The sequence below is a fragment of the Gopherus flavomarginatus genome, chromosome 3 (genome assembly GCF_025201925.1).
Source record: "Gopherus flavomarginatus isolate rGopFla2 chromosome 3, rGopFla2.mat.asm, whole genome shotgun sequence".
Classification (NCBI taxonomy): domain Eukaryota; kingdom Metazoa; phylum Chordata; order Testudines; family Testudinidae; genus Gopherus; species Gopherus flavomarginatus.
Genome location: NC_066619.1, coordinates 202,211,341 through 202,238,548, shown reverse-complemented (window position 1 = coordinate 202,238,548; position 27,208 = coordinate 202,211,341). Strand labels below are relative to the sequence as shown.

Sequence of the window (27,208 nt, the reverse complement as noted above, 5' to 3'; positions counted from 1 at the left end):
AAGTGAGCATTGTCCTTCCTGGGTACCGAATGAAGCAGGAATCTCAGAGGAAAAAAACAGCATGTGATCAGATTGTTAAAGGCTGTATCATAATATATATGCACAAATGGACCAAATTAAGATTGTCCAGGCAACCAAAATTTTGGTATTTCCTAACTATTGAGTGCTTGACTTTGCACTCTAATAAAGGTCTTTTAACAATGTTGTATGTGTAACTATTTATATTACAGTAGCATGCACACCTTGAAAAACACTGTTCAAGATATAGGGCTTAATCCAAAATTTCACTGACTTTCAATAAGCTTTGGATCGGAGGCATAGTGAGACACTATCCCTGTCCAGAAGACCTTACAATGGATGCATCTACAAAAAGGGAATTGTGCTGTTACTGACCCTAACCATTCTCTTTCCAGTACAGTTCTGCTCCACATACAAATATAGCACTTTAGTCAAGCATTGCAGTTGTCCAGCCATGGGGGTACCTATTCCACAGTTCTCAACACAACTCCTTCAAGTGGCATCTTGTGGAAAGGGGTTCAGGCATCCTAAAGGAACTGTGGATCCATTACCCTTTCAGAAATGTAACCATATTTGCAACCTCCTCACAATGGAGGCTAAAGCCTGGTCAATGTGGAGAAGTTATATCAGCACAGCTACATCACTTGGAGGTGCGAAGAAACCACATCCCTGACCAACATAGCAATTCCAGAAAGCCTCCTAGTATAGACAGAGATATGTCGATGGAAAAGGGCTTCCATCGACATAGCAAACTTTGGTTGGGAAGGTGGAGTTCTTACACTGACAGAAAAACCTTTTCTGTTGGTCTAGACTGCATCTACACTACAGGGCTATGTCACCTCAGATATACTGGTATAGTCTCGGTAGCATAGACATACCCTCAGTAGAATGATCAGTGACTGCTCTTCACTCTGAGAAATGGTTTTCTCTTACAAGTTTTGAAAATTCATTGCCAAGTAATAAGGCCTTGGGACAGCAGTATAGCATGGGCCTGGGGAATTAATGAAAATCCTACTGCAACTCAGGAAGGCTCCGTCTCCTCCACATCTGTAGTAACTGGGTCCACCTGTTATTTGAAAGAGACATTTAGTGCTGCTTTGGGGTCAGTACCATGACCTCACACACTGGTAGGATCAAGTTGTTCAAGACATGGCACTACCAGCATTTGCCATCTACATTAATACAATACCTGCAAATAGACATAGAAATTAGTCTTGCTAAGAACAACTGCAATCTGGATGATGTTGCAAACAGCCGTACACCACTGATAGCAATTTTATGCATGAGCCCATGCATGTACCACTGGTTTAAAATTTCAAAATTCTCCAGTAATTCTAAAAAATTATCCAGGCTACTGTGAAGAGATAAGTGACAAATGAGCAGGGAGAGGTATAAGACAGAATCAATGTTCTTTTGTCATTTATTCCTGTTTAAATATTATTTGTATTAACTACTCCACAACCAGCCTTTATAATTTGGTTCATTTCATGTCAGCCTCACAACAGAAGAGAGCTTCAAGGACTAAAGAGAAGAAGGTAATTGTTACAAGATCTGCACAACAAAAGTGTTCAGTGTGGAAAGGGTGGCATGGCAAAAGGTGTGAGTGGTTGTGGGAGAAGCAGACAGCTTGATGGGAGAGAGGTGGAAGATGAGGATAGCACCATGGACAGATCAAAGGTTGTTGCAATAAGACAAGAGAAGATAAAGTGGGGTGCAAAGTGGGAATGGGCTTTGAAGGTCAGAAAAAGAAGCTTGAACTCACTACAGCAGCAAATGAAGGACATTAAAGAGGGGAAGAATCTACTCAGAGCAATGAACGACGAAATCATTTTGATAACCACATTTGGTAAGGATTAGAGGGGGGGGTGAGGCAGATGTTCAAATGATAAAAATTGGATTGTTTGTTGTAACTTGTACTGGTGAAATGACACTGCATGTTCCCTCTTGTTCAGTATGTCCATCCATAGGACTCCCTCCAAACATAGCAGTGGCAGTGTAGTGTGGGCATCCACAGTGGGGATCTCAGCACAAGCCCCCCAAGCAGAGATTTGTAGAAACAGCAATTCACAGTTGGAAAGAGAGACTTCACTCCCATCATCCACACTCAGTGCCTATAGGTGTGTGTTCAGCGGCATACTGAAACCCAGCTAGCATGCTTGCCTGGAGCATGGGGTAAGAATATGCACTCACCTGTGACCAGCCACTTTAGCCACCCACTTTCTGCCTGCTGACCTGCCCTCAAGTCTACATAGTCCTCCACACCATAACTCCCCCAAACTCCTGTACCTCTCTCTCTTCTGGCCTTTCAGTCTCCTCACTTTCCTCCCACTTTTTCTCTGTGGACCAGAAGCTACCTACTATTTCTATACTCTTGCTCAAAGTTTAACCCTTCTTTTGTGCGTGGATGGCTCCACTTCTACAACTTGCTCAAATCAGTCCCAACTGGCCCTTTGAATTTTGTCCCTCCCAGCACCTTGCCAGGCAGCTGGAGAAGCACCAGAATGCTAGCTAACAGCTGGGGTGAGTATACATACCAAGAGCATGACTTTAGCAAGAGCACATGACATATATGCACATTTATAAGAATCTCATAGAGGCTGGCAGAGCAGGCATCAATTCAATAGCAGAGCAGTGCAGTGCAGGGAACGGCTGAAACATCTGAAGGCCCCATATTGCAAGGGCAAGGCCAAAAACAGTAGGTCTGGTGACATGCCTAGCACCCTCTCCCCCCGCATGAGGAACTTGACAGGGAGCTTGTCAGAGCCCCTAGTATGGAGACTTCCATCTCACTTGACATCCTCCTGCAAGCAGAGGGTCTCACTGTGAGGCCGGAGAAAGAAGTGAATAGAACCACAGGGAACTCTCTGTCCCAAGAGCATATCATGCAACAACCCAGCTGGATGGATTAGCATTTGGGTCCCATTTTCTGAGGATTGGTTTGGGGATGGACCCAGTGACCAGCTTGGAGAGACAGAACTTGGAGAAAGAGCAGAATAGGATCAGGGCATTGAACCACAGCCCTGTAAGAGTTCCCATCACTTTTATTACTACTGCCACATGATTAAATCTTTGGGTTTTTTAGGGTGGGATTTCAGTTTATGACTAAACTTTGTTATGAGGAGGATGTTACAGCTTCAGACATGTTTATCTTGAGTTGATGATGCTACACAAGAGATCCACTCGGCCTCATTCCCTCCTTCTCCCCAAGCTCACCCTCACTCCCATCCACTGCACACTTTCAAAGAGGGATGCCAAGTAAAGGGCAAAAAAAAATTAAACACTATTGTTTCTCCTGTCTAGCGTTAGGTACACAAAGAGTTCCCATAGAACTCGTTCCCTCCATTCCTGTTCCCTCATCATCTCCTGCAAGCTTCGGGGATCTTCCCTGCAGAATGTACAGCAGGGGTCGGCAACCTCCGGCACATGGCTCGCCAGGGTAAGCATCCTGGAGGATGGGCCAATTGGTTTACCTGCCGTGTCGGCAGGTTCTGCCGACTGTGGTTCCTTCCCACTGGCTGCGGTTCGCTGTCCCAGGCCAACGGGGGCTGTGGGAAGCGGTGTGGGCTGAGGGATGTGCTGGCCATGGCTTCCTGCCACCCCCATTGGCCTGGGACAGTGAATCACAGCCAGTGGGAGCCGCGATCAGCTGAACCTGCTGACAGCAGGTAAACAAACTGATCCGACCCACCAGGGAGCCGCGTGCCAGAGATTGCCAACCCCTGATGTACAGTAATGATTAGGTCTGTCACTGATGCTCATCCCTTTAGCCCTAAATTCTAAAGGAACATGGGATAGATGCTATCTTGGCAGCAGCTTTTCTGGGTCATGAAGGTCTTGTTTATTTCTTCTATAATAAATGGGGCTGATAGTAGTGAAGTGGTTGGACTCTGCTGGACATTTAGAAAGAGCTCATTCTGAACCTCCTCTCCAGTCAGTTGTAGAGTTTGAATTACACACGTGTGAGGTAACAGCTTAGACTGTCACAAATGATGGAGTTTTAAAACATCAGGGATTCCAGCAGAAGAGTGAGGAGACTTTACAACTGAATAAGACCACCACATGGAGATGAATACAAACTGAAACAATAGCTCTGAGATGTGTGAATTACTCCATTCATCCCAGTAGGTGTTCCCATCCCCCTTTAGAGTGCTTTAGAGCCTGAGATATGCATGAAGTATGCCCTTTCTCAGCTCCCCACCCAAAGAGGCAGGACTTCTCTAGATCCTGGTTCACAGAGAGTGTGTGTGTGGGGGGGGGAGGGTGTCTCAGACCCTCGCAGAAGGATTTCCCCTCTTCCTCCCAACCCTGCTTACATATGGACTTGGGGAGGGAGTCCAACTCCTACAGATGGTCATGGACCTCCCAGGATAGCCAAGAGTCCCCAGATCTGGGCACACACTGACAAGGGGAGAATGTGGGGCTGACAGGTGCCCCTGCCCCTATTTTTCCCCAGTTATCCTGCCACTCACCAAAACATTCCCCTTATCGCAGAATCCCACCTCTACTCCCCCAACCTTAAGTCCCCAACCTCTCTCCCCTCCTCAAAAAACCCTTCCCATCACTGCAGCCCCACATTCCTCTTTTCCTAATATCCCTCTCAGGAAGTATTCACATGTCTAGTTATCCCTCCCTCCTGAAAGACTATCTTCCCCCTAAAATAAAATTGCTACCCATGACTCACAAATTGAAGCAACCTCAGGCCCTTCAGAATATGTCTACTCTGCAATTAGACACCCATGGTGGGCCCATACCAGCTGACTTGGGCTCACAGGGCTCTAGCTAAGGGGCTGGTTAACTATGGCGTAGACATTCCAGCTGCAACCTGAGCTCTCGGACCCTCCTCCCTTGCAGAGTGCTAGAGCTTGGGCTCTAGCTTGAGCCCAAACATTTACACTTCAATTGAACAACCCGTTAACCAGAGCCCAAGTCAGCTGGCATCAGCCAGCCACAGGTATTTAGGCTATGTCTACACTAGAGACCTTACAGTGGCACAGCTGTACTGATCTCTCATGCAGCTGCTCTGTGCCGATGGGAGAGCTCTCTCATCAACATAATTAAACCATCTCCAATGAGCAGCAGAGTAGCTATGTTGGCAGGAAAAGCTCTCCTGCTGGTCACCAGGAGATCAATGCCAATTGTGGGAGACTCCCGACCAGGCCTGCACAACTCGTAAAGCGACGAGGGCCACATTACTCCAAAGAAAACAGCTGAGGGCCGAACCCCCCCCCGCCCCACGGAAACACCCCCCCCCGACCCAGCCCAGCAGAAACACTCCGCCCCAGCACAGCCCAGCCCTGCAGAAACAAACCCTCCTTTCCCAGTGCTGCCCCACCAAAACAGCTGTGGGCCAAAAAGGAAGGTTGGAGGTGGGGAGGTGATACTTGATTTTAGATCAACCAGGGGCTCCCAGCTGAAGAGCTGGCTGGAAGCCCTCAGGGTCAAATTAAAGGGCCCGGGGCTCTGGCGGCTGCAGGAACCCGGAGCTTTGTGGGGCAGGGCAGGGATTTAAAGGGCCCAGAGCTCCTGCTGCTGAGGGGAGCCCGAGCCCTTTTTAAATCCCAGCCCCAGTGCATCCGCTGGAGCCGTCGCTGGGATTCAAAGGGCTTTGGGCTGCCCGTGGCGGGGGGAGCCCTGAGCCCTTTAAATCTCAGCCACGGCCAAGAATCTCTGTGGGCAGCTGAGAGCCCTTTGAATCCTGGCCACAGCTGAGATTTAAAGGGCTCTGGGCTCCCCCGGCTGTGGGGAGCCCAGAGCCTTTGAATCCCGTCCGCAGCTGGCAGGGCCGGCTTTAGGAACTGAGGGGCCCAATTCGAACATTTTCGGCAGGGCCCCGGCAGGGATGACTGAAAGAAAAAAAAATGTAAAAAAAAAAAGCCTTTCATTTGTTAGCAACCGGTTCCCTATAAAAAGTTCTGCCACAGTATGTATTTTTTGTACCAATAGGGTTACCATATGTCTATATTTTTCTCCTGGATGGCGATTTAAGATCCAAAAAGCCTGACATGTCCGGGAAAGTACAGATGTATGTTAACCCTACCTAAAGTTCTTTTTTAAAAAGATGTGTCTGAACTAGAAATGAGCTCCGCCACTCCCTGAGGGTGTGCTAGGGTGCACGTGTGGGTCCCAGCTGCTCCCTGCCCACCTCATTGAAGCAGGTGTGCAGGGTTACTTCCCTGGGAACTACAGGGCACCAGTGGACATGGGGCTGGCTGGAGGTGGGGGGGGGAGCGGCTGGAGGTAGGGTCTGGCTGCAGGCTGGGCAAGGGGTGTGGGGCAGGCTGGAGACGGCGTGTGCGATGGGCTGGCTGGCTTCAGGCAGGGCCACAGGGGGGATGCGGCATGGGTTGGTAGGGCTGGAGACAAAGGAGTGCAGGACTGGCTGGCTTCAGGCAGGGGGGTGTGGCAGGCGTTGGCTGGAGACAGGGAAGGGAGTGCAAGGCTGGCTGGAGACAAGGGTTGGTGCAGGGCTGAAGGCAAGGCAGGGGGTGAGGGGCTGGCTGGAGATGGGCTGGCTGTGGGCAGCGGGTGCAGGGCTGGCTACAGACAGGAACTGGTGCAGGCAGGGCAGGAGGTGTGGCAGGGGTTGGCTGCAAGCAACTGGTGCAGGTACAAGGGGTACAGCCCATCCTGTATGGTGAGTGCCCCCTCCTCCTACCTCCGCCACCAGGATAGGAGTAGCAGCCCATGGCCCAGGAGCTATTTAAAGGGCCTGGGGCTCCCCTGCTTCCACTGCCCCAGCCCTGTAAATAGCTGCAGGAGCCCTGGGGAAGTTGTGAGGCTCCAGGGGCTAGTTAAAGGACCAGGGCAGCAAAGGCATCTAGAGACCCCCCCGCTCGCTACCCCAGGGCTCTGGGGGCTATTTAAAGAGCTCACGGCTCCCCTGCTTCTACTGCCCCAGCCCTATAAATAGCCGAGGGAGCCCTGGGGAAGCGGTGTGGCTTCAGCGACTATTTAAGGACCGGGGTGGCAAAGGCAGCTGGAGCCCCGGCCCTTTAAATAGCGCCCAGAGCCCCCCGCTACCCCAGGGCTCTGGGGGTATTTAAAGGGCCCAGGGCTCCCCTCCTTCTACCGCCCCAGCCCTTTAAATAGCCACGGGAACCCTGGGGAAGTGGTGGGGCTCCGGTGGCTATTTAAAGGGCCGGGGCGGTAGAAGCGACGGGAACCCCGGACTTTTTAACTAGCCCCCAGAGACCCAGAGCCCTACCCCAGGGCTCCAGCAATGGTGCTCTGGTGGCAATTTAAAAGGCCTGGGAGCCACAGGCCTTTTAAATTGCCCCTGGGGAAGCTGGGCCACCCCACTACAGCGCACTGGCTTTTGCCGGTACACCGTACTGGGGCTTGAGCATGTGACCCTCTTAGGGGCAGGCTGATTCAGGGGAATTGGTTGAATTGGCCTAAAGCCAGCCCTGGCGGCTGAGATTTAAAGGGGTCTGGGCTCTCTGCGGCTGCGGGCAGCCCAGAGCCTTTTGAATCCCAGCCGCAGCTGAGATTTAAAGAGCTCTGAGCTCCCCGTCACTGCGGGCAGCTCAGAGCCTTTTGAATCCGGGCCGCGGCTGAGATCTAAAGAGCTCTGGGATCCCCGTCACTGTGGGCAGCCCAGAGCCCAATGAATCCCGGCCGCAGCTGAAATTTAAATGGCTCTGGGCTCCCCACTGCTGCGGGCAGCCCAGAGCCTTTTGAATCCTGGCCGCGGCTGAGATTTAAAGGGCTCTGGGCTCCCCACCGCTGCAGGCAGCCCAGAGCCTTTTGAATCCCGGCCGTGGGTGGGATTTAAAGAGCTCTGAGCTCCCTGCCGCTGCGAGCAGCCCAGAGCCCTTTGAATCGTGGCCACGGCTGGGATTTAAAGGACTCCGGGCTCCTCGCGGCTGTGGGCAGCCCAGAGCCTTTTGAATCCCTGCCGCAGCTGGGATTTAAAGAGCTCTGAGCTCCCCGCCACTGCGGGCAGCCCAGAGCCTTTTGAATCCTGGCCGCGGCTGGAATTTAAAGAGCTCTGGGCTCCCTGCCGCTGCGGGCAGCTCAGAGCCTTTTGAATCCCGCTGTGGGCCGCACAGTGAGCCTCTGTGGGCCGCATGCGGCCCGCGGGCCATATGTTGTGTAGGCCTGCTCCAGACCAATCCTGGAGGGTTGGCAACCCTAACAGTGCTGTGCACACTACCACTTATACTGATGACACTTATGTTGCTCGGGGGGTGGGTGGGTGTGTTTTTCACACAAGTTTTGCAGACTTAAATGGTAGTGCAGGTATGGCCTAAATTGCCCTGTAGGCAAACCTTCAGTCCAAAACTCCTTTTGTCCTAGAGAACGACCTGCGATTAACATATCCTGAGTTACGTTAATAGAAAAGTGAGTTCATAACCATCAATCTCACCTAGGTCTATCGTTCATCCAGTCACTAGCACCTCTCCAGTTTAAGTACAAGGCAGTAGTTTCTTTGAGGGGGCTGTAACTTGGAAACCCTACAGTTAAATTACCACTAATATAGATAATTAACAATAGCCTTTGTCTCCTCCCTCCTCCCCCGCACCATGAGGCACACCAAATTTCAAACCAACCTAAGAAACTATTCCGATTTTAGAATACTTGTGTCAAGCTAAAAACACCACACAGTTAAATAGACCTAAGCTGCCTTGCATTGAACTAGCTGTGGAGGAGTCTGCTTAACTTTAGCTCCTGTGGACGTAAGTGCCTCTTGTACACCCATGTAGTGACACCCTCTCCCCAAGCAGCATAGTCATGGTCAATGTAATTAGGTTGACGCCGTGTCACCTTAAACACTGAATTGCTCATGCCAACTGTTCCTGGCTTTCAGGAGCCGTCCCACAATACCCCACATTGACAGACAATACAATTAATACAAGCGCTCCTGGTGAGGTCGTGTACAAGCAATTTAATAACTGTGGTGACTATGCTGACATAAATTAGGTCGACAATTTTGTAGTGTAGACATGGCCACAAAGGTGTACAGCATCTGTACAGGCACTTATTAGCTCCTATAACTCTAGTATCTGAACACCAGGATAAATAAGAGTATAGACTGCCAAATGCAAGTATTAAGAAAACAATCAGCAAGATACACCTGTAGGAAACGCTCTTACCAGAAGTATTAGAATTGGTTGGACTGGAAACATTAGTTTTGAATACAATACATCAGCTTCCTGACCCATTCCATGAGTAGTATATAGAACGAGTAAAGGGAGTGGAGGAAGAAAGTAAAATTAATACTTATGTAATATTTGGAATGTCTTATCCAGCAATTCAACATCCAAGCAGGTCTAACAGCAACACTAGCAGTTTACGGTCGTGCCTTGGGGGGCAAGATAAAGAACAGGAATTTAAACTGAGTTCGCATTCACCATTTCTGCCCAGTTATCTCCTCCCAGGCCAGGTTTAGCCTGACATAGCACAAGTTTCACCCTTAAAGATCCAATTTAGACGGGGAAGATATACTCGGATGTGTATTTTAGAAGAATTATTTTTCCTTTACTGCTCTGACAGCTGGCATTCAAGTACCAGCGTAGGAGTCTACCACCTTCATGTCTCTGCTGTGTCTCTGCCCTCAATGAGTCTCCTGTGCAGTCATATGGCTATTTGCAAAAGCCACTTCACCTGCACAGTCACACACACACGCACTTGCAAAAATCCAAAGCTTGGCTGCCGGTGGGTGCAGAGCACCCACTAAATTTTCCCTGTGGGTGCTCCATCCCCAGAGCACCCACAGAGTCAGTGCCTATGCTAACATGCTGGGATGGCATTCTGGAGTATTCTGGCACGACTGAAGCCCTGCAAAACAGTAATTATGAACATGGAATCCAAGACAACAGAAGTGATGTGCATTCATCCTTAATAATAGAATTCAGCTCACATTTTTAAGCGGCTTCAACATACAATCACTGACATTTACTCACAAGTAGATATGTTTGCACTGGATTTTAACTTGCGTATAATGCCAACTCACCCTGTAGTAAATTATAAAACTTACCATGCTCCCAGTGCTCATTTACTGAAACTGAAGTGTCGTGTTCACCTGGTGGTTCTCAGAGCTTTCACTGCAGAGAATTACAGCAGAATTCTATTTATAGTTATCGACAAGGAAAAAGATATTGCAGCAAACACCTTTAATAGGAATAAAAAATTCACAATGGAGGTACATTCTGGGGAAATGTAAAAGGAATGATTACAAGAGAAATTCTGACAGAATACAAAAATAAAGAAGGCTCTGTCAGACTATGAATCTAATGAGGAATGACGTAAATATGTTTGATTTATAGTTACATTATTGTGTTAAGTAAGTTTGTGAAAACAAACTTTTAAGAAACATCAGCTGAAAGACACTTGAACATATAGTACATAAATCATATCATCCACGTAGTTGTAAGCAAGTAATAGTCCTTAAGTACTTCATTTTACTTAACAGAACACAAAGCAATGGAACATGTGCAAATCAGGACTCTCACATATACTGAATTTAAAATGCCTATGATAAAATTAACATATATAGTTACATTTAAATAAGGATTACACTACTGATGGAGAAATGAAACATACAAATATCAGCCACATTATCCCTGCTACTGAAGTATGCTCCACAGTTAATCATACTGGCCCTATTTTTCTCTCAAACAAACATCACATCAATCCATCAATCTTAACTGAAGTTTTATCTTAGTCTAAAGTGTAGAAAGAAATATAGCATTATGTAGTATTCTTTCCCTTGTGGGAACAGAGACAAAAAAGGCTCTCTTGTGGATTATACACACTGGTCGAAAGACGTATCTCATGAAAAGGCACATACCTGTGATTTAAGGCTAGTATGGTATTTGTTTCATGCAGAAAGTAACATTTAAAAATGGATTTAGTATGGCAAGTGGTTGGCTTCACCCAGCTAGCCACTTGGTGCAAAGCTAAAATGTGTGCTTAGAAGCCTCAGACTGACAGTGATTCTCACTTCTTTAGAATTTTTGTTTTTAAATATACAATTGACAGATAAAGACCTACCTTTTAAAAAGGTATTTGCTGCAATTCCATGAGTCAATCAGCCATCTATTACAGTTGTTGCCTCTGTGCAGGTACTGCATGAAGGCCTTATATTATTACTCTGAAAAATATTCTTTTTACTCTCCTTTTTAAAACACAATTACATGAAAATGATTCATTAAAGATGTTTAATATATTCATATATAAAATATCAGATGTTGGTACAAATCATGTAAACTTCCCTTTGGAAATATTTTGACTAGCCACCACAATGACCAGAAACTACAAACATCTTATCAGTGCAAATCTATATTTTTTGTTTAACTACAGAAATAGCCATCAACCCTCACATACAAAAGGAATACTCAAAATCTGAAATGACAAATTATGCTTGGGCACCAGAAAGACACCACCCTCCAACCGTATTCAATTACAGTATTATAAAAGGGAAAAAATTAAAGCTGTTTGTGCAAGAATCACTGCAACAGTCCTTCTATCCCAACCCCTTATTTTTTATCAGATGTACAGATTCTAGGTTAAACAATGCTCCTCTTTTCTAGTTTGATCACTGTTCTTCGAGCCAGGATGGAGCATCTACTCCAGGAGTTTTCAATTTGATGTGGAACTGTTTAAGTGTCTGTTCAAGCTGCTTCTGATTCCCAGAGAAGTATGCAGCAATGGCATTGTGGAACAGAACAAGCTGATTGTGCAGTACTTTAACCTGTGGACAAGGACAGAAGGAGTTAAAGATGAAGAGGCACTTGATTGACACTTGAGGCTTTAGACATAACAGGAGATTTATTGTTCAGACTCTAAACTAACAGAGAAGAGTTATTCAATACATATTTAACATTTTATGCAAAAATCCAACCTTTTGTGATACAATCTGAGTGTCATTAGGGTCTATTAATTCAAAGAAATTCAACTCCCCACTTCAAGATTTTTCCGGTCACAATGAAAACTAAGGTAATGTAAGAGAGAATTTGTTTTAAAGTGTTTACACTCTGCAGCCATTTATTCTAAATATGTCTGAACAAGTTCTTGTATTTAGCTCTACTTTATTTTCATGCAGAAAGCAGCATACAGATATGCTCATAAGACTTTGTTAACATTAGTAAGAGACTTACATTCTCTTCTATTAGGAGACAAATACATTTGCTGATGTCTGAAATTCTCTCTCTCATTTAGGTATTATAATAAATTCAATCCACAATGCAACACTTTTTGCGATACATGATATATATATTCTCACTTGCCAACCCTTTTAAGCTTTATTAGTTCCTGAGAATCGCCAATTTTTCTCAAAATAAATAGTGAAGACATGGGTTTAGCACTTGTGACTTGATACAATAGGGAATAGGCAAAGACAAAATTCAGCTTCACTTGTAATTTAAGAACAACTGTTCTTCTTCAGTGACTGAGTTGACACTAAGGGGGAGATTTTCAAAGGCACACAACAGTTAGGCACTTAACTGCCATGTGTGCCTTTGAAAATCTCCCCCTAGGTCACTTATGACCCATACATATTACATCCAACACCACCCGTGTATGGATAGGGGTGTTTAACATATAGAATGCGAACAGGAATATGTTCGCAAAACATTTCTAGGGAATAGAGTTACAGCCTAACCTGACAGATTAGTATAGATGGGCCCTTAATTTGTCATGCAGCATAGTGAGCAGCCCTTTCTGAATGGACACTGCTGGTTTCAGATAGTATCATTAAAGCATATATTACAACTATTTCTTCTCCTAATAAATGTTCACCCCATAATATATGCATTTTGCCCAGGATCTCACATCTTGGGTCTGCTTTTGAAACACTAGGTAGTCCTCTACTCACTAGGTAAGATGCAACTAATCACTGTGCCAGCAAGCAATCCACTAAGCAGCATAATGATAATCAGACAAACTAAGTATTTGAATAGATAGGCTAACAATTCATTAAAGATGTCAAATCAGTGTACAATTTATAAATGCTGGTGGGCCAAATTTACTTCACATTTGTCCCCTCCGAGATAATATACATAGCAACTTATTTTTAAAGTGTCTATCTTGTTTATGTGCCCTTGAGGAAACAAAAAAGTCACTTTTCTGATTTAATCTGCTTCATTGAACTATAGGTCTTTTTCCATCAGGGTGCTGTTAGGTAATTCAGCCCAGCTCCCTGCCAATGCAGGATTGTTCCTTATATCACCCCCTCACTATATCATATAATTGAACCAGGATTGTCCGTTACATTGTGCAACAAAGTTTAAAATACACAAGATCCTTGTTTTCAATCATTTGTTACATGATTCCAGACAAAATGCAACAGGTAAATGAAAATTTCATCACAATATGACAGCTTGCTTTTACCTCACAGAACTGAAGAAATTCAGGAACAAATGAATGTTTGTCCTTAAGCCCATTCCTTTGCTTATCAGCAACTGAAGACACTTCTATGCAAAAGTCTGAAGCAGGTGTGGGATCATAGGAATCTTGTGCAGACCCACACTTCTAACCTTTCATTTAAAAAAGTATGCCAAAAGGGAGAATTGCCCAGTGAAAGTCTGCAGCACCAATCTGTCTTTGCAAGAGATCAGACAAACCAAAAGGGGTGAGTCTCCCGTCCTGTCACTTCAAATGCCCCAGTTCTGCATCTCACTCCTCTATTGAACACGCCATCTAACTATGGTCTACTTCTTCCCAATCACCTTCACCTGATTTGACTTCATTTTCCTCTTCCTTGCGTCATAATTCGTCCACTAACATCACTCTGATTTCAGTGATGACCTACTTGCCTCACTGTCTTAATCTCATTTGATCTCTGTCTTAATCTCATAAAATGCTGGATCAACTCTTCCACTCACTTACTTGGTCTGGTCTTCATTAAACACTGCTCCAACTCTAACCTCTCCATTGAGATTCCCTTCAGACCATCATCTAGTCTCCTTCAATATTGTCCACTTATTTAGACTTGTTTGATGTTGTCTGGGCTGAGTATTTGGGCTGGATGGGTTTCTGTTTAAATTTAGTGTTCTGTACCATGGTTTGTTTAGATAATTTGTAAGGAACTTATGGCACCGAGGTTAGAAAGAGGGTCATCTGGGCTAATAAATCCAAGTACTTAAATTAATTAGTAAGTGGAAGATCTCTCTCAATCTTTTCAAAAATGTTATGAAAATTCCAAAAATCATTCTGTGGCACAAATCTGTATATTATCCTTGTTTAAAAAATAGGCAACCATGTTTACTGAACTTAAGTATCTTTATAAAGATACTATAGATTATTTCTAAATTATAGTGGAGTCAAATACACTCTATGAAGTTAGACCTTGATAAATTCAGAGTAACAGAAATTAATTTCAGGGCCACACTGTTTTAATTCCTAGTATGTTCTCTTGATTTTACTGGGTATTGTATTGGAAATGCTTGATACAAATGAAAAAAATGGCCAATCTATACAGTCTTAAAATGCAAGCTCCCCTCCACTGACCACTTTAAACTGACCAAAATTGGGTTAACTTGATAATTTCTAATCACAAAGGTGGACATGCTTCCATTTCTGAATCTGCACCATCAGATGACAGTGAATTATGTGAGGGGTTGGGGGGAAAAGGACTGCATGTGTTAAAAAGGTCAGGGTATTCTGTTAAACGGGAGAATAAAGAAAGGCTACTTTATCAGTGAGTTACAGTGCTTTCAGAGTGCTGTCTATACAAAGTCACTCTCCTAGGGTGAAGTACCCCAGGTGTTATGAACTTCTAGAACCTTCTGGAAAGCTCTGGCTGCCCATTGTGGGCTGCGCAAGTACTGCCTCATGGCATCAAAATTAGGACGTTATAGAAGCAACAGTCATGATTCCAAAGTTACGGCTGAGTTTTACATGTGAAGCAAGAATTCACGCCTCATTTTATGTATCAAAAATGCATCATATCACCCTCCCTCAAAACTACAGCACTTATTCCAAATATCTACACATAATTTAAAATTCCTGAATTTATGGATTTAAGAATTGAACCTTTCAGAAATTTATCACATTGTGTAGTCTTTTTGCTTCTAATGATTTAAATAATGGGCCATCTCTTTTCTTTTTCACACCTTCCAGATAATAAAAACTCACTGAAGTATTGTATATAAGCTATATCGGGAGGGGGGGGGGGTGGGAAATAGGATTAATGGTCATTTTTTGCTGCTTTTCTTCATAATTGAAAGTTTCTCCTTCGGCAGAGGCTCACAAATCATGTTCTTCAAAATGCCACCATGTCTCATTGTTTTCAGTAGGCAGGGACGGCTCCAGGCCCCAGCATGCCAAGCGCGTGCTTGGGGTGGCAAGCCACAGGGGGCGCTCTGCCAGCGCCGCAAGGGCAGCAGGCAGGCTGCCTCCGCAGGCAAACCGCTGGAGGCAGCCTGCCTGCCGTGCCTGGGGCGGCAAAATCCCTAGAGCCGCCCCTGTCAGTGGGACTTAAGATGCAGGCTACCCTTAGCAATAATGGCCACTGCTTCCATTCACCTGATGCTCACATCATTTCTCAGTGCCTTTGAAAGCACTGGGCACTACCCTCTTCCTTAAGGACAGCTTGGCATTACTCATTTGAAACAATGCGGAGATGGTGACTACTTTGAAAGATGACAATTTGAGTTGCTCTGAAGGAAAATATATTTTATTTACTAACAGATAAACATTTAGTTAGGATAATGGCAAAAAGTGACCATTAATTCTAAACATTTATTTAAAATAAAAGCTACTCATTGCCTAGATCTACGCAACTGGAACGACAAAACTGGTGTGCATGTACTGTTGGGCATGCATGTGCTGGGGAACATGATGGATGAGGAGGAAAACTCAGGTGTACACTGCCTCCTTTGCAGTGGTCTGTCACTGCAAAGCAGGTATAAAATCCACCTCAACTGGCCAGTATAATCTGGATGATTTGTGCTGCTCTGGAGAGGCTAAAGCAGCTAGAGTGATTCTGCTCCGGAACATTAAATAAAGTATGAGCCTTAAACTATGTATTTTCTACTCAACAGAACTATCATATAGTAGCATTCTCTGTGCATTTCTCGTTTAGTGTACATGTATGAACTTTTCAATTCCAAGACAAAAAACTAAATTAAGATGGCATTAAATTGAGAATACATGTGAATAAACTCTGGGTAAAATACATTACAATAACATCATTATCCCAAAACCAAATGTTATAAATCTAGAACATTCAAAGTTAAGTTTAAACTTAAAAGAAATCCAAATATGTTAAGGTTAGGCCACCCAAACAACTCTAATTCTGCCCAGTAGTGATACAGGGGAAGAGGGCAGCATGGGTGAGGCGGGGGAAGAAAGGAAAAAGTGTATTTTTAAAAAAAATCCATTAAATCTAATCTGGAACTACAAATACTAGAATTGTTTATTAGAATCATATGGCTATTGCATGGTGTAACAATACTGCATGATTATTTTCATTATACTACTGCCTAGAAGCACTACTGATATCATGGCCACACTGTTCAAGGGACTAGACACATAAGGGACAGCCTCAAAGAACTTACAATCTAAACAGATAAGGCCGGACACCATTTGGTTGTTTGATTGCCCTACCTATAAGGGCTTCTATAATAGGCGAAAGAACACATTTTTATCCATAAGACTGCTTCCTTCAGACTGCTTTGAGTTCTTAAGATTTTACCACTCTTCAGCATTTTGCATAGCTAAGGCTCTTAAAGGAGAAAAAACCTCTAGAATTAAAAAGTTCTCATGTATAATTTATTTCAGCACCAAGACCACATATATTAAGTCAGAAATTTATTGACTGATGTCCATTCTAGAGATAAGATGTATTAATACAGCTGTGTTCCTACTGCATTTGATAACTTTGTTCATACCGTATGTTTATGATTTTCTTCATATGCAGTAAGTCTGGCATATGAATGAGGGCTTTCCAAACCAAAGATGAATGCCAAGCGGGCCAGCATGGACTACTGCTTTTTTAATTATCTCCCTTTATTTCAATCTTCTCTTCCTCAATTAAACAGTGGCACTTCTCTTGTGGTATAAAGAGAAGACAGGAAATGGCAAACTCCAATTAATAAGGGGCTTACCAAAGCATAATGTAACAATGTCTTTGCAACTACTGGATAATTGTATTATGGAGACTGTTGCATCAGCTTGGGAGTTGAAAGTTCTGCAGTTGTTCTTAAACCTAGTCTCCTATATGGTATACTGAGCTAACAAGTGAAGCAATGGGGTAACAAAGATTCTCTTACAGCCTTACTCTGGGACTTGTTTTACATGTACAGTATTTCACTCCTTCAGATACAGATTGAGTCATAATTTGACTAGTTGTAAAATCTGTTAGAGTGCTGGTGACACACAAATGTTCCTTTGGTAGGACAGGTTTAAATGATGTCTCAGCTTTCATAACTAAAATGGGAAAAAACCTAAAAGACACAGGTTATTTAATCAAAAGGAAATTGAATTAGAGTGCGGTAAACCCTCTGGATTTCAAGAGCCTTTCTTCAAACTTTGTTCTGAGGGCTACCAAATTTATTCTGTGAAGAGCTCAAAGTACTATTTTAGTCTCAATTTCTATTCCAGTGAAATACTGATAACATTACATTTTCCAGTATCACATACAGGACAAGTACTAGTTGCAGCAGGAGCTCCTTCGTTTTTCCTGATAAAATTCCATCAGCACAGACTGACATGAAAAGAGTGGTGATTTAAGAAGGATTCATTGGAAGACTATGATTCCTATATGCTCTGTGATTTAGGAATCTTCCATTAAACCCCAGTAAGCACTACAAGAAAGAAGAGTTGTTACATAAAAATGAGGGAAACTAGGAATTATATACAGACAAAGGAACCCATTTTTCCAGCCTGTGGCTATCACAGTAAGTAACCATAATCCTGTTCTGGCTTCTTTTTCAATGACCTCATATAGAGATAGTAGATTTAAAACACAACGATGATGTCAGGAGGTGGGCCTAAAGATGTATTTAAAAAGACCCCTCATTATGGATGTTTTGATTATGAAAAATACCCTAGAGGCCTCTATTTTCAAATGGTAGCTATAAAAGTCCTACAGTAAATATTTTGAAGCTTCCAATGCCATGTAGTTGAGAAACAGTGCTAAGACTGCTAAGCACACAAGAGCAGTTTTTACAAAGCCCCTTTTAAACAGGTTTGAGTCAAACCTCTCTCAAAGCTTAAGATAATCACCACCGATTGCCAGATTTTACAATTTATGTAGGAAATTGTCCATTTCCAGCCAAACCATTAGTCCTTAAATCTATGTGCAAATTCCAATCGTATTTGTTGAAAATGCACAGAAAGATTCCACTAACTTTCAAAAGACCTTTTTAGCACACATTTCTACTTAATTTTTTAGAAATTATCTCAATTAAATTTAAAATACAGTGTTGCTGTGTTAGTGTTTAAATAGGTATTTATGTATAAATGTTTATTTTTATGGCAACAGTACAGCAGTCAGGAACTGTGTACTATGCTCATAAGAAAAAACATACAACTTGAACTATCATAAGTACAAAATATCTACTGTGTAGAAAGCACTGGAGCTCAGAAATTCTGATACAAGATCCTGTGTCCAGAAGGTAAGGATGTATTCCCTGTACAGAGGTTGTATTTAGTCAATGAAGGATTTTCCTTCCCCCAACCTCAAATTCCTACCCAACCCACACAAGCCCAGAAACGACTTCAGCCTTTTTACTGTAGGATAGGGCTTCCTTAAGAGCTTGCAAGTCTCCCGGCTCCAGTACAGGGTTAACTACAAGGCAATTCTCTTCTTCCCTATTCAGGGCTGGTGCTACCATTTAGGCAGACTAGGCGGTTGCCTAGGGTGCCAGGATTTGGGGGCACCAAAAAGCGGCACCCTCCAATTTTTTTGTTACGTGTTTGAGCGGCCACTGCCGCTGGGAGGGAGAGGGAGTCTGAGCTGCCACCAGCAGCCCAGGGGTCCCCCTGGGCCAGAGCGCCACCTGCAGCCCAGGGGTCCCACCATGCAGTTGCTGCTTCGCTTCTCCCGCCTCCCAGGCTTGTGACACCAATCAGCTGTTTGGCGCCGCAGGCCTGGGAGGAGAATTAGAGCAGGACAGCGTGCTCGGAAAGGACGCGGAACAGAGGTGAGCTAGGGTGGGGAGGTACTGCACCGCTCCCCGGGCCTGGGGGTGGGGAGCTGCCGCAGGGGGTGGGGAGCTGCCATGGGGGGGGCGCCTCAGGGCAGAGGGGAACTGCTGCAGGGCTGGGGGGGCACAAGGTGGAAGTTTCACCTAGGGTGCGAAACTTCCTTGCACCGGCCCTGTTCCTATTGCCAATCCAAAGGCTGTTTGCAGTTTCCGCCACAGTTCTCAGCCCTGTTGAGTTATTTGTCCCCCTTGTAGTAGTAGCGGAAACCAGAGGCTGGCAGGGACAGATTCGGGGACTGCAGGCTGCAACTGTCAATATAATTCTGCTGTTAATCAAAACTGAAGGAAGGAAGAATTCATCAGCGGTCTCTGCAACATTCAGTTTCGTTAAAAAAACGAACAAAAAACCCAAGGTGGCAGTAAATGGACTCTTGTGGGTCAATTAAATCTCAAGATTATTCCAACTCCACCTTAGATTGGCTGTGTTTGTCAAACTGCATGTGTGATGTGTTTATGCAATTTGCATTTACACAACCATGAAATCTGCCATTTGATATGAGTATAAAAATGCAAAAGTGCAAAGGAACTATTTCAGCAAGTGCTACCTTCAGCTGTTTTTAAAGACATACATCAATAGCTCCCTTATAAATGTTAAATCATTTCAATGAGAAAAAAAAAAGGCAAAAAGCCAAACTATATCAATTACATTAAGTCCTTAATCATAGACGTAACAGGAAGCAATGAAAGAAAATTATCTCAGTACACCAGTTTGCAGAAAAACTTTCATCTCCAGTTTCCAGATCAGCATTCACTGACAGTTCAGCTTGTCTGAGAATTAACAGTTTAGTATCTGCATTAATGTTGGGATCTGAGGTTCAGTTTGTTTCAAGAATATAAATTATAACTTTATTTGCAAATGGAAGAACTATGCATCAGACACTTAATGGGCTAGGTGCCTTACATGGTGTTAACAGGAAAAACTCTGATAACACTGATTTTCAACAGTTGTTGATCTTGCCCATTAAGGGTTTGGTGTGCTTTATTTGCAGATGGCAGAGCTATATCAGTAAGGATGTTCTTGAAGGAATCTGAACCTCTGCTCCTAATACTGATGCCAGTGTAGTAAAGTATCTTATTGCTCAGAAGAGCTGAATCAGTGGATGCAGAACTGGAAACCAGAGGGAAGTGGTGTTTTTAGTAAGTGTATGTGCTGAGACTCTCTCCTTTTTCATCTCTCCACTAGTTTATTTTTCTCTACTACCTTTTCCCATTGTGTTAAGGCTTAATTTAACTGTATTGTCTAATTTAGGTTTGGGCTTCACGACAGAGGTAGGTTGACATAAGGCAGCTCCCGCAGATGTAAGTTGCCCAGTACATTGACCTAATAACTCCACCTCCATGAGAGGCATAGCATTTAGGTTGATGTAGTTAGGGTAATAGTGTCTGCATAGACACTGCATTACTTACATTGCCTGTTAGGCCGAAGGCAGGAGGAGCTCCAGCTGTCTGTGCCCCACACAGTAAGTCAGTGGAAGCGCTCCTGGCGAGGACGTGCACAACCAACACAGGGGGCACAGCGTGGACAGGAACCACCATAGTAACTACTGCGGTGGCTGTACGCTGACCTAACTTAGGTCGACTTAATTTTGTAGTGTAGATAAGGCCTTATATTGACTTCAGTGGAGCTAAGCTGTTTTACACCAGCTGAACATCTAGCCCAAAACACTTTCTCTTGAAAAGTCAGAGACCTGCAAGGGTTTTAGGGTTGGGTTTTTTTGGTGTGTTTAAGAAAACAGTCTGCATCAGAGTAACAGGTAATGTTATTAATGTCAAGGTTTTTACAATATGAGCTGGTGTTCTACTGAAAATATTCATCCATTGTTAGAGATAGAGGTTGCTAACTCTCCCTTCCCTATGGGCATTTGCAGTAACTGCAGTTATAGGAAAAGACTCTAGCCATTCCAAGCACATATTAATAAGACTGTACTATTTTTATACCTATCTAAGAGAAAATAACTTTGTCAAAATGGATTTTTCCTATCTTCATTTTATCCTAATCCTGACATTGTCATTAACTTCCAAATCCATACATGCAGAGATCAGTAGCATCGGTTATTTCCCACCCCACCCCTATTCCTGTGAACGAGAAAAATAAAGGCTTCTCATGCAAACAGTTTACTACAGTAGTAACCAACACTACTGATCTCTGCATGTATGGGTCCGGAAGTTAATGACAATATCAGGATTAGGATAAAATGAAGATAGGAAAAATCCATTTTGACAAAGTTATTTTCTGTAGTAAATTTAGCAGCATTAGATTGATTTAACCCTGCACCTGTCCACACAACTAAACCATTTTTGTCGACTTAAAGGGCTCTTAAAATCGATTTCGGTACTCCTTTCCGGAAAGGGGATTAGCGCTGAAATCGACCCTGCTGGGTCAAATTTGGAGTAGCATGGATGCAATTTGACAATATTGATCTCCAGGAGCTAACCCAGATTGCTCTATTGTGACCGCTCTGGACAGCACTCTCAACTCTGATGCACTGGCCCAGGTAGACAGGAAAAGGCCCACAAACTTTTGAATTTCATTTCCTGTTTGGCCAGCATGGTGCACTTATTAACACAGATGACCATGCAGAGCTCATCAGTACAGGTGACCATGCAGTCCCAGAATCACAAAAGAGCTCCAGCATGGACCGAACGGGAGGTACTGGATCTGATCACTGTATGGGGAGACGAATCCATGCTATAAGAAAAGAACTCTGTTCCAAAAGATGAAATGCCCAAGTATTTGAAAAAATCTCCAAGGGTATGAAGGACAGAGGCTATAACAGAGACTGGCAGCAGTGCCGTGTGAAACTTAAGGAGCTCAGGCAAGCCTACCAAAGAACCAGAGTGGCAAATGGCCACTCTGTGTCAGAGCCCCAGATCTGCCGCTTCTATGATGAGCTGCGTGTCATTCTAGGGGGTGCCCTTACAACTACCCCATACCCGTGCATGGACTCCATCAATGGATTCTCACACAACAGGGATGTGGATTTTGGGGACAAGGAAGATGAGGAGGACAATGACGTTGAAGATAGCGCACAGCATGCAAGCGGAGAAACTGTTTTCTCTGACAGCCAGGAACTGTTTATCATCCTGGACCCAGTACTCTCCCAACCCACCCAGGGTGGGCTCACAGACCTTGAAGGCAGAGACGGGACCTCTGGTGAGTGTACTTTTGTAAATATTATATATACATGGTTTAAAAGCAAGCATGTTTATTGATTAATTTGCCCTGAAGACTTGGCATGCATTCAAGGCCAGTACAGCTACTGGAAAGTCTGTTACCGTGTCTGGGGATGGAGTGGAAATCCAAGTCCACCCAGAGGATTCTGGGGGCCTGGGGTCATCAGCAGCGGGGGGCCCCCCGCTTCGGCGGTAATTCGGCGGTGGGGGGCCCTTCCGTTCTGGGACCTGCCGCTGCCGAAGTGCCCCGAAGACCCGTAGCAGAGGCCTCCCGCCACCAAATTACCGCTGAAGCGGGACCCACTGCCGAAGTGCAGCTGGGTCTTCAGCGGTAATTTGGCGGCGGGGGGCCCCAGCTGTGGGTCTTCGGGGCACTTCGGCAGCTGTGGGTCCGGGACGAAAGGGCCCCCCACCACCGAATTACCGCCGAAGACCTGGCTGCACTTCGGCGGCGGGTCCCGCTTCAGCGGTAATTCGCCAGCGGGGGGTCCTTCCGCCCCGGAGCAGAAGGACCCCCCGCCGGTGAAGACCGGGAGCGGAAGAAGCTCCGGGGCCCAGGCCCCCGGAGTGAGGGAAGGACCCCACTCCAGGGGCCCCAAAAAACTCAGGGGGCCCCTATGGGGCCCGGGGCAAATTGCTCCTTTTGCCCCCTCCTGCCCCCCCGGCTGCCCTGCGGATATCCTCCAGGAACATCTCAATGAAGCTCTCTTGGATGTACTCCTAAAGCCTTTGCAAAACGTTTCTGGGGAGGGAAGCCTTATTCCATCCTCCATGGTAGGACACTTTACCATGCCAGACCAGTAACCTGTAGTCTGGAATCATTACATAACAAAGCATGGCAGTGTATGGTCCCGGTGTACCACTGAGCTCTCTCTCCTCCCACTACTCACAAATGAATACAAAACAAATCTGGTCTCTTTATTGTTTTGATCCACTCCATCTCTCTTATACATCTTAGGCTGGCAGCAGACAGTGCAGTATGACTGCTAGCCATTGTCATCTCCTGGCTGCTCGCCAGAAGATGGTGCAGTGCGACTGCTGGCATTCATTGTCTCCCATCTATGTCCAGGAGCCCTCAACTGAACTCACTGAGGCTGGCTAAAAGAGCACCCAGGAGATGATGACGATGGCTACCAGTCATAATGCACCATCTGCTGCTGTGTAGCAATGCAGTATCACACCTGGCAGCATCCAGGAGATGTACGGTGACGGCGAGGTGAGCGAGCTCCATGCTTGCCATGGTATGTCGTCTGCATGGGTAACTCAGGAAAAAAGGTGAGAAATGATTTTTTGCTGTTGCTTTCACGGGGAGTGGGGGCTGATAACATTTACCCAGAACCACCCACAACAATGTTTTTGCCTTATCAGGTATTGGGAGCTCAACCCAGAATTCCAATGGGCGGCAGAGACTGTGGAAACTGTGGAATAGCTACCCACAGTGCGACGCTTCAAAAGTCGACGCTAGCCTCGGTATTGTGGACACACTCTGTCGACTTAATGGTCTTAAGTGAGGACACACACAATCAACTGTATATAATCGATTTCTAAAAAACGACTTCTATAAATTCAACCCAATTTCGTAGTGTAGACATACTCTGAGTTGAAGGGTTGGCATGTACAACAATCGTGACAGTTCCTCAGTCTAATCCTCATCTAACATTGATTAAATATACACATCTTGGCACTACAATTATTAATTCTTAATTAGGAGAAAGATTAGTTTTGAAATGGTCTCGTTACTGCCCTTTGTGGAAGTAGAGAAAGAACTGACAGGGATTTGAAGGGGATTTCATATTCAAACAGTCCCCTTATGTGAGCAAGAGTCAGGCTAGCTGTAACCCTAATAACGTGAGATTTGCAGAAGCGAGGAGTGTGTGAGGCAAGTGGGAAAGAACTGTACGAGAAGTTGTGACCCTGTGTTAGATAAGTATGGAATGCAGACTATAGTCTAAATTGTTGAGGAAAATAAGCTATCAGGAGGGCTTACATATAAACAAAATGCAACTGTCGCCTATTATTGTACTTAACAAAAGGTATAAATGCTTGCTGTAATTGTTTACCTAGTGAGAGACCTGTTCTTCTCTCTCCGTCCACACAATTATTAGAGAAAAAATATCTGACTTGCTGCACCAAACCTGAGAGTGAGCACTCTATTTTTCTCCAACACCTTACTCACTGCCTTTTACACATATCCCTCCCGCAGGCATTACCAAACATAGTAATAATGCTACGCATTTTAAGCCCACAATCTAATCACAGATAAATTAGTAAATCACTGTATTGATCACTATTACATAAGTGTGAAAAAATGCAGTAGAAATACTTTCATATATTCAAGTAATCTTTATTATATGCTTTTACCTCAGTAATTTAGAGTGAGGGACTTGAGGTCTCTAACTCCATGAAGGCATGTTCTCTAACTCCATGAAGGCATGTTCCAATAGAACAATAAGAATCCAGAAACCAATCTATTTTACTTCTCTTTCTTGTTTTACATTTTGAAGCAAACTGTATTTCAAGAAAATGTGCTGCTATATCAGATATTTATCTCAGGAGACAGAATCTAGCAGAAAGCAATTCCACTACAAAGTGTAGGAGGTGACGTTTGTAGCTTACCTTGTTTTCCTCCAAAAATTTCAATTTGATAGATACATCATTGCGCATTTTGTCATATTTCTCTTTATGCACTTGGAATAGCTGCTGTGACTGTTCAATCTTTGGCAGCGTGTTTGCATCACGGGGACCAAGATTAAGTTCTTCTAGATCTGTGCGATAGGCATCATATTCAATTCTAGGAGTGGAAAAAAAAAGTTTAAATGAGTCACAATGTCTCAAAACTTACACACCAAAACCAGGAGGAGATTAGAAAGAAAGCTGGACCAAATATACAAGTGCATGTAATGCTCATGAAAGGTACTAGAATGACAATGCTTTGTTTATGCATCAAAACATGTGTAATGTAAGTTGTACTGATGAAGAAACATGCCGACAACATAATCGCATTATAAGAGTATGGCTTCACTGCAGAGTTAATTCAGGTGATCAGCACCTACACTTGTGCATTCAAGTTAGCCTAGAACAGGTATGAGCAGCCACACCGTAAAGCCACAACCCAGTGTCCTCATGGAGGCCACACTCATCCGTAAGTGTTGGTGGGGTTTCAGGGGCATATCCTATGGTTCTTTGCACTATAGTAAACTGAACTGCTGTATGAAAAGGGAATCAGAAAAAAGTCTGTCCTTTTGGGCACAAAGGGATAATTGTGGGAAGGGACTGGAGGAATATCAGCACTTGAGTGATTTAGTCTGCATCCTCGTTGCAAAAAGGGCAGGTTACTAACCCAAGTGAAAACAGCATCTGGGTTTTACCCTACAGCCCCAGACAAGCCAGCTAGCCTATGCGAAAGCACCAGATTTTGGGCAAAGGTTGTGTGTCTGGATGGGAGGGAGATTACAGGCAACACCTGAGTAAAAGCCTGCATTACAATCTGCAGTGAAGACATACACTGAAGGACTACTAGATGTGACAGGGTAATTCAATCTGTCTGTTCATAAAATTTTTGAGATGAGGGTTCCAGGGAATGGACTGAAATAATCAATTCATTTTACCCTTACCCACAACCAGCACAAGATGGATTTTAAGTTGTACTTACAGATAAGAGCCATCCAGCCCTCAAATACGATTTATTCTAAGAACACTCAGCTAGAAAGAGTGCCTTTAATATACTAAATCATTCTTTATAAACGTGATCTAAGAAAAACCTAACTCTCAAATTACAAAACACCTTTGACATGTCTTCCTAGATTAGATCATACCAATTATAAGATAAATCAATCACAGGTCTGCCATATGTTTTATGCAAATTAATGTAATCAGAGTAGCCAACAAGCCTATCCTTGTTTTCAGGATCCTAGAATATTTGTCAACGTTATTTCCACATTTTTGTAGTAAAAGGCATTAGGAAAGAGTACTCTCAATAAGCAATGCACTTTTCAGCCATCAGTCTCAAAAGGTAAGACTCATTCCCAGTTGAGAGCTGGAGAAACTGAGGTACATTAAAGTTAAATCAATCACCCCCAGTATCATAGCAAGATAATGCCAGATCTGAAAACTGAACTCTGGTCTCCCAGTTCCCATTGTCACATTCACCAGCCTACTGAACTCCCTGGACTCCAATTAGCAAGGTATGCATGATGTTTTATTTTAGTAAGAAATGCTTTTCTACAGTTGGATGGCGCTGAAGAATGGAGTAGACTTGAAGGACTCATTTAGACAGGGAAGACATTGTAAAATAAGCCAGGTGTGAATTTACAGTGTATTAGCTATTCCACAATAACTCTCTGTGTGGATACACACTTATTCCACACTAAGAGTGACTTTGTGTGGTTTAGTTTAAACCATTCTGAAAGCAAGAGTCATCTACTTCCATTTTGCTTGAGAAAACAGAATTAAGTACTATCAAGTACTGTGAACTGGAATCAGGAAGAATTTTGCCACCAACAAACCTGGCTTTTCAGTTTGGTGGTGGCAAAACTGCCCCAAGAGGAAACTTTACATTTTCACAGTGAAAAAAGATATGGTCCCTATTCCAAAGAGCTTACAACTTAGCTTCAGACATGAAACAACAAAGCACGTAATAAAACAGGTCTGCTGGGAGGAAATAAGATTGGATAGTTATTAAAATGCCAATGTACAACAAGGAGAAGCCTAGAGATAAATCTGACTCATCTGTGAAGGTGTCATGTTAAAAGGGAACTTGTTCTCATTTAAATCCTTCAAGGTATAAATGGACCAGCTTGGAGATGTTTGTGGGAAGAATGGACATGGAGGCGGTGTCACTGGCAGAGTGGATAGGGCAGGAA

The 27,208-nt window shown here is 44.1% G+C and overlaps 1 protein-coding gene across 4 annotated transcripts in view; it reads right to left on the bottom strand.

Annotated features, from left to right (window-relative positions):
• Positions 1–10,118: 10,118 nt before the first annotated feature.
• Positions 10,119–27,208, bottom strand: part of ARFIP1 (ADP ribosylation factor interacting protein 1) — a 99,065-nt gene continuing 81,975 nt past the window's right edge. For all 4 annotated transcript variants that reach the window (XM_050946567.1, XM_050946568.1, XM_050946570.1 and 1 more), the window contains 2 exons: positions 24,963–25,137; positions 10,119–11,713 (listed from right to left, as the gene is read on the bottom strand). In XM_050946567.1, coding sequence (XP_050802524.1) covers positions 11,558–11,713; positions 24,963–25,137 — 331 coding nt within the window. In that variant the 3' untranslated portion in view covers positions 10,119–11,557. The remainder of the gene's footprint in view (positions 11,714–24,962; positions 25,138–27,208) is intronic.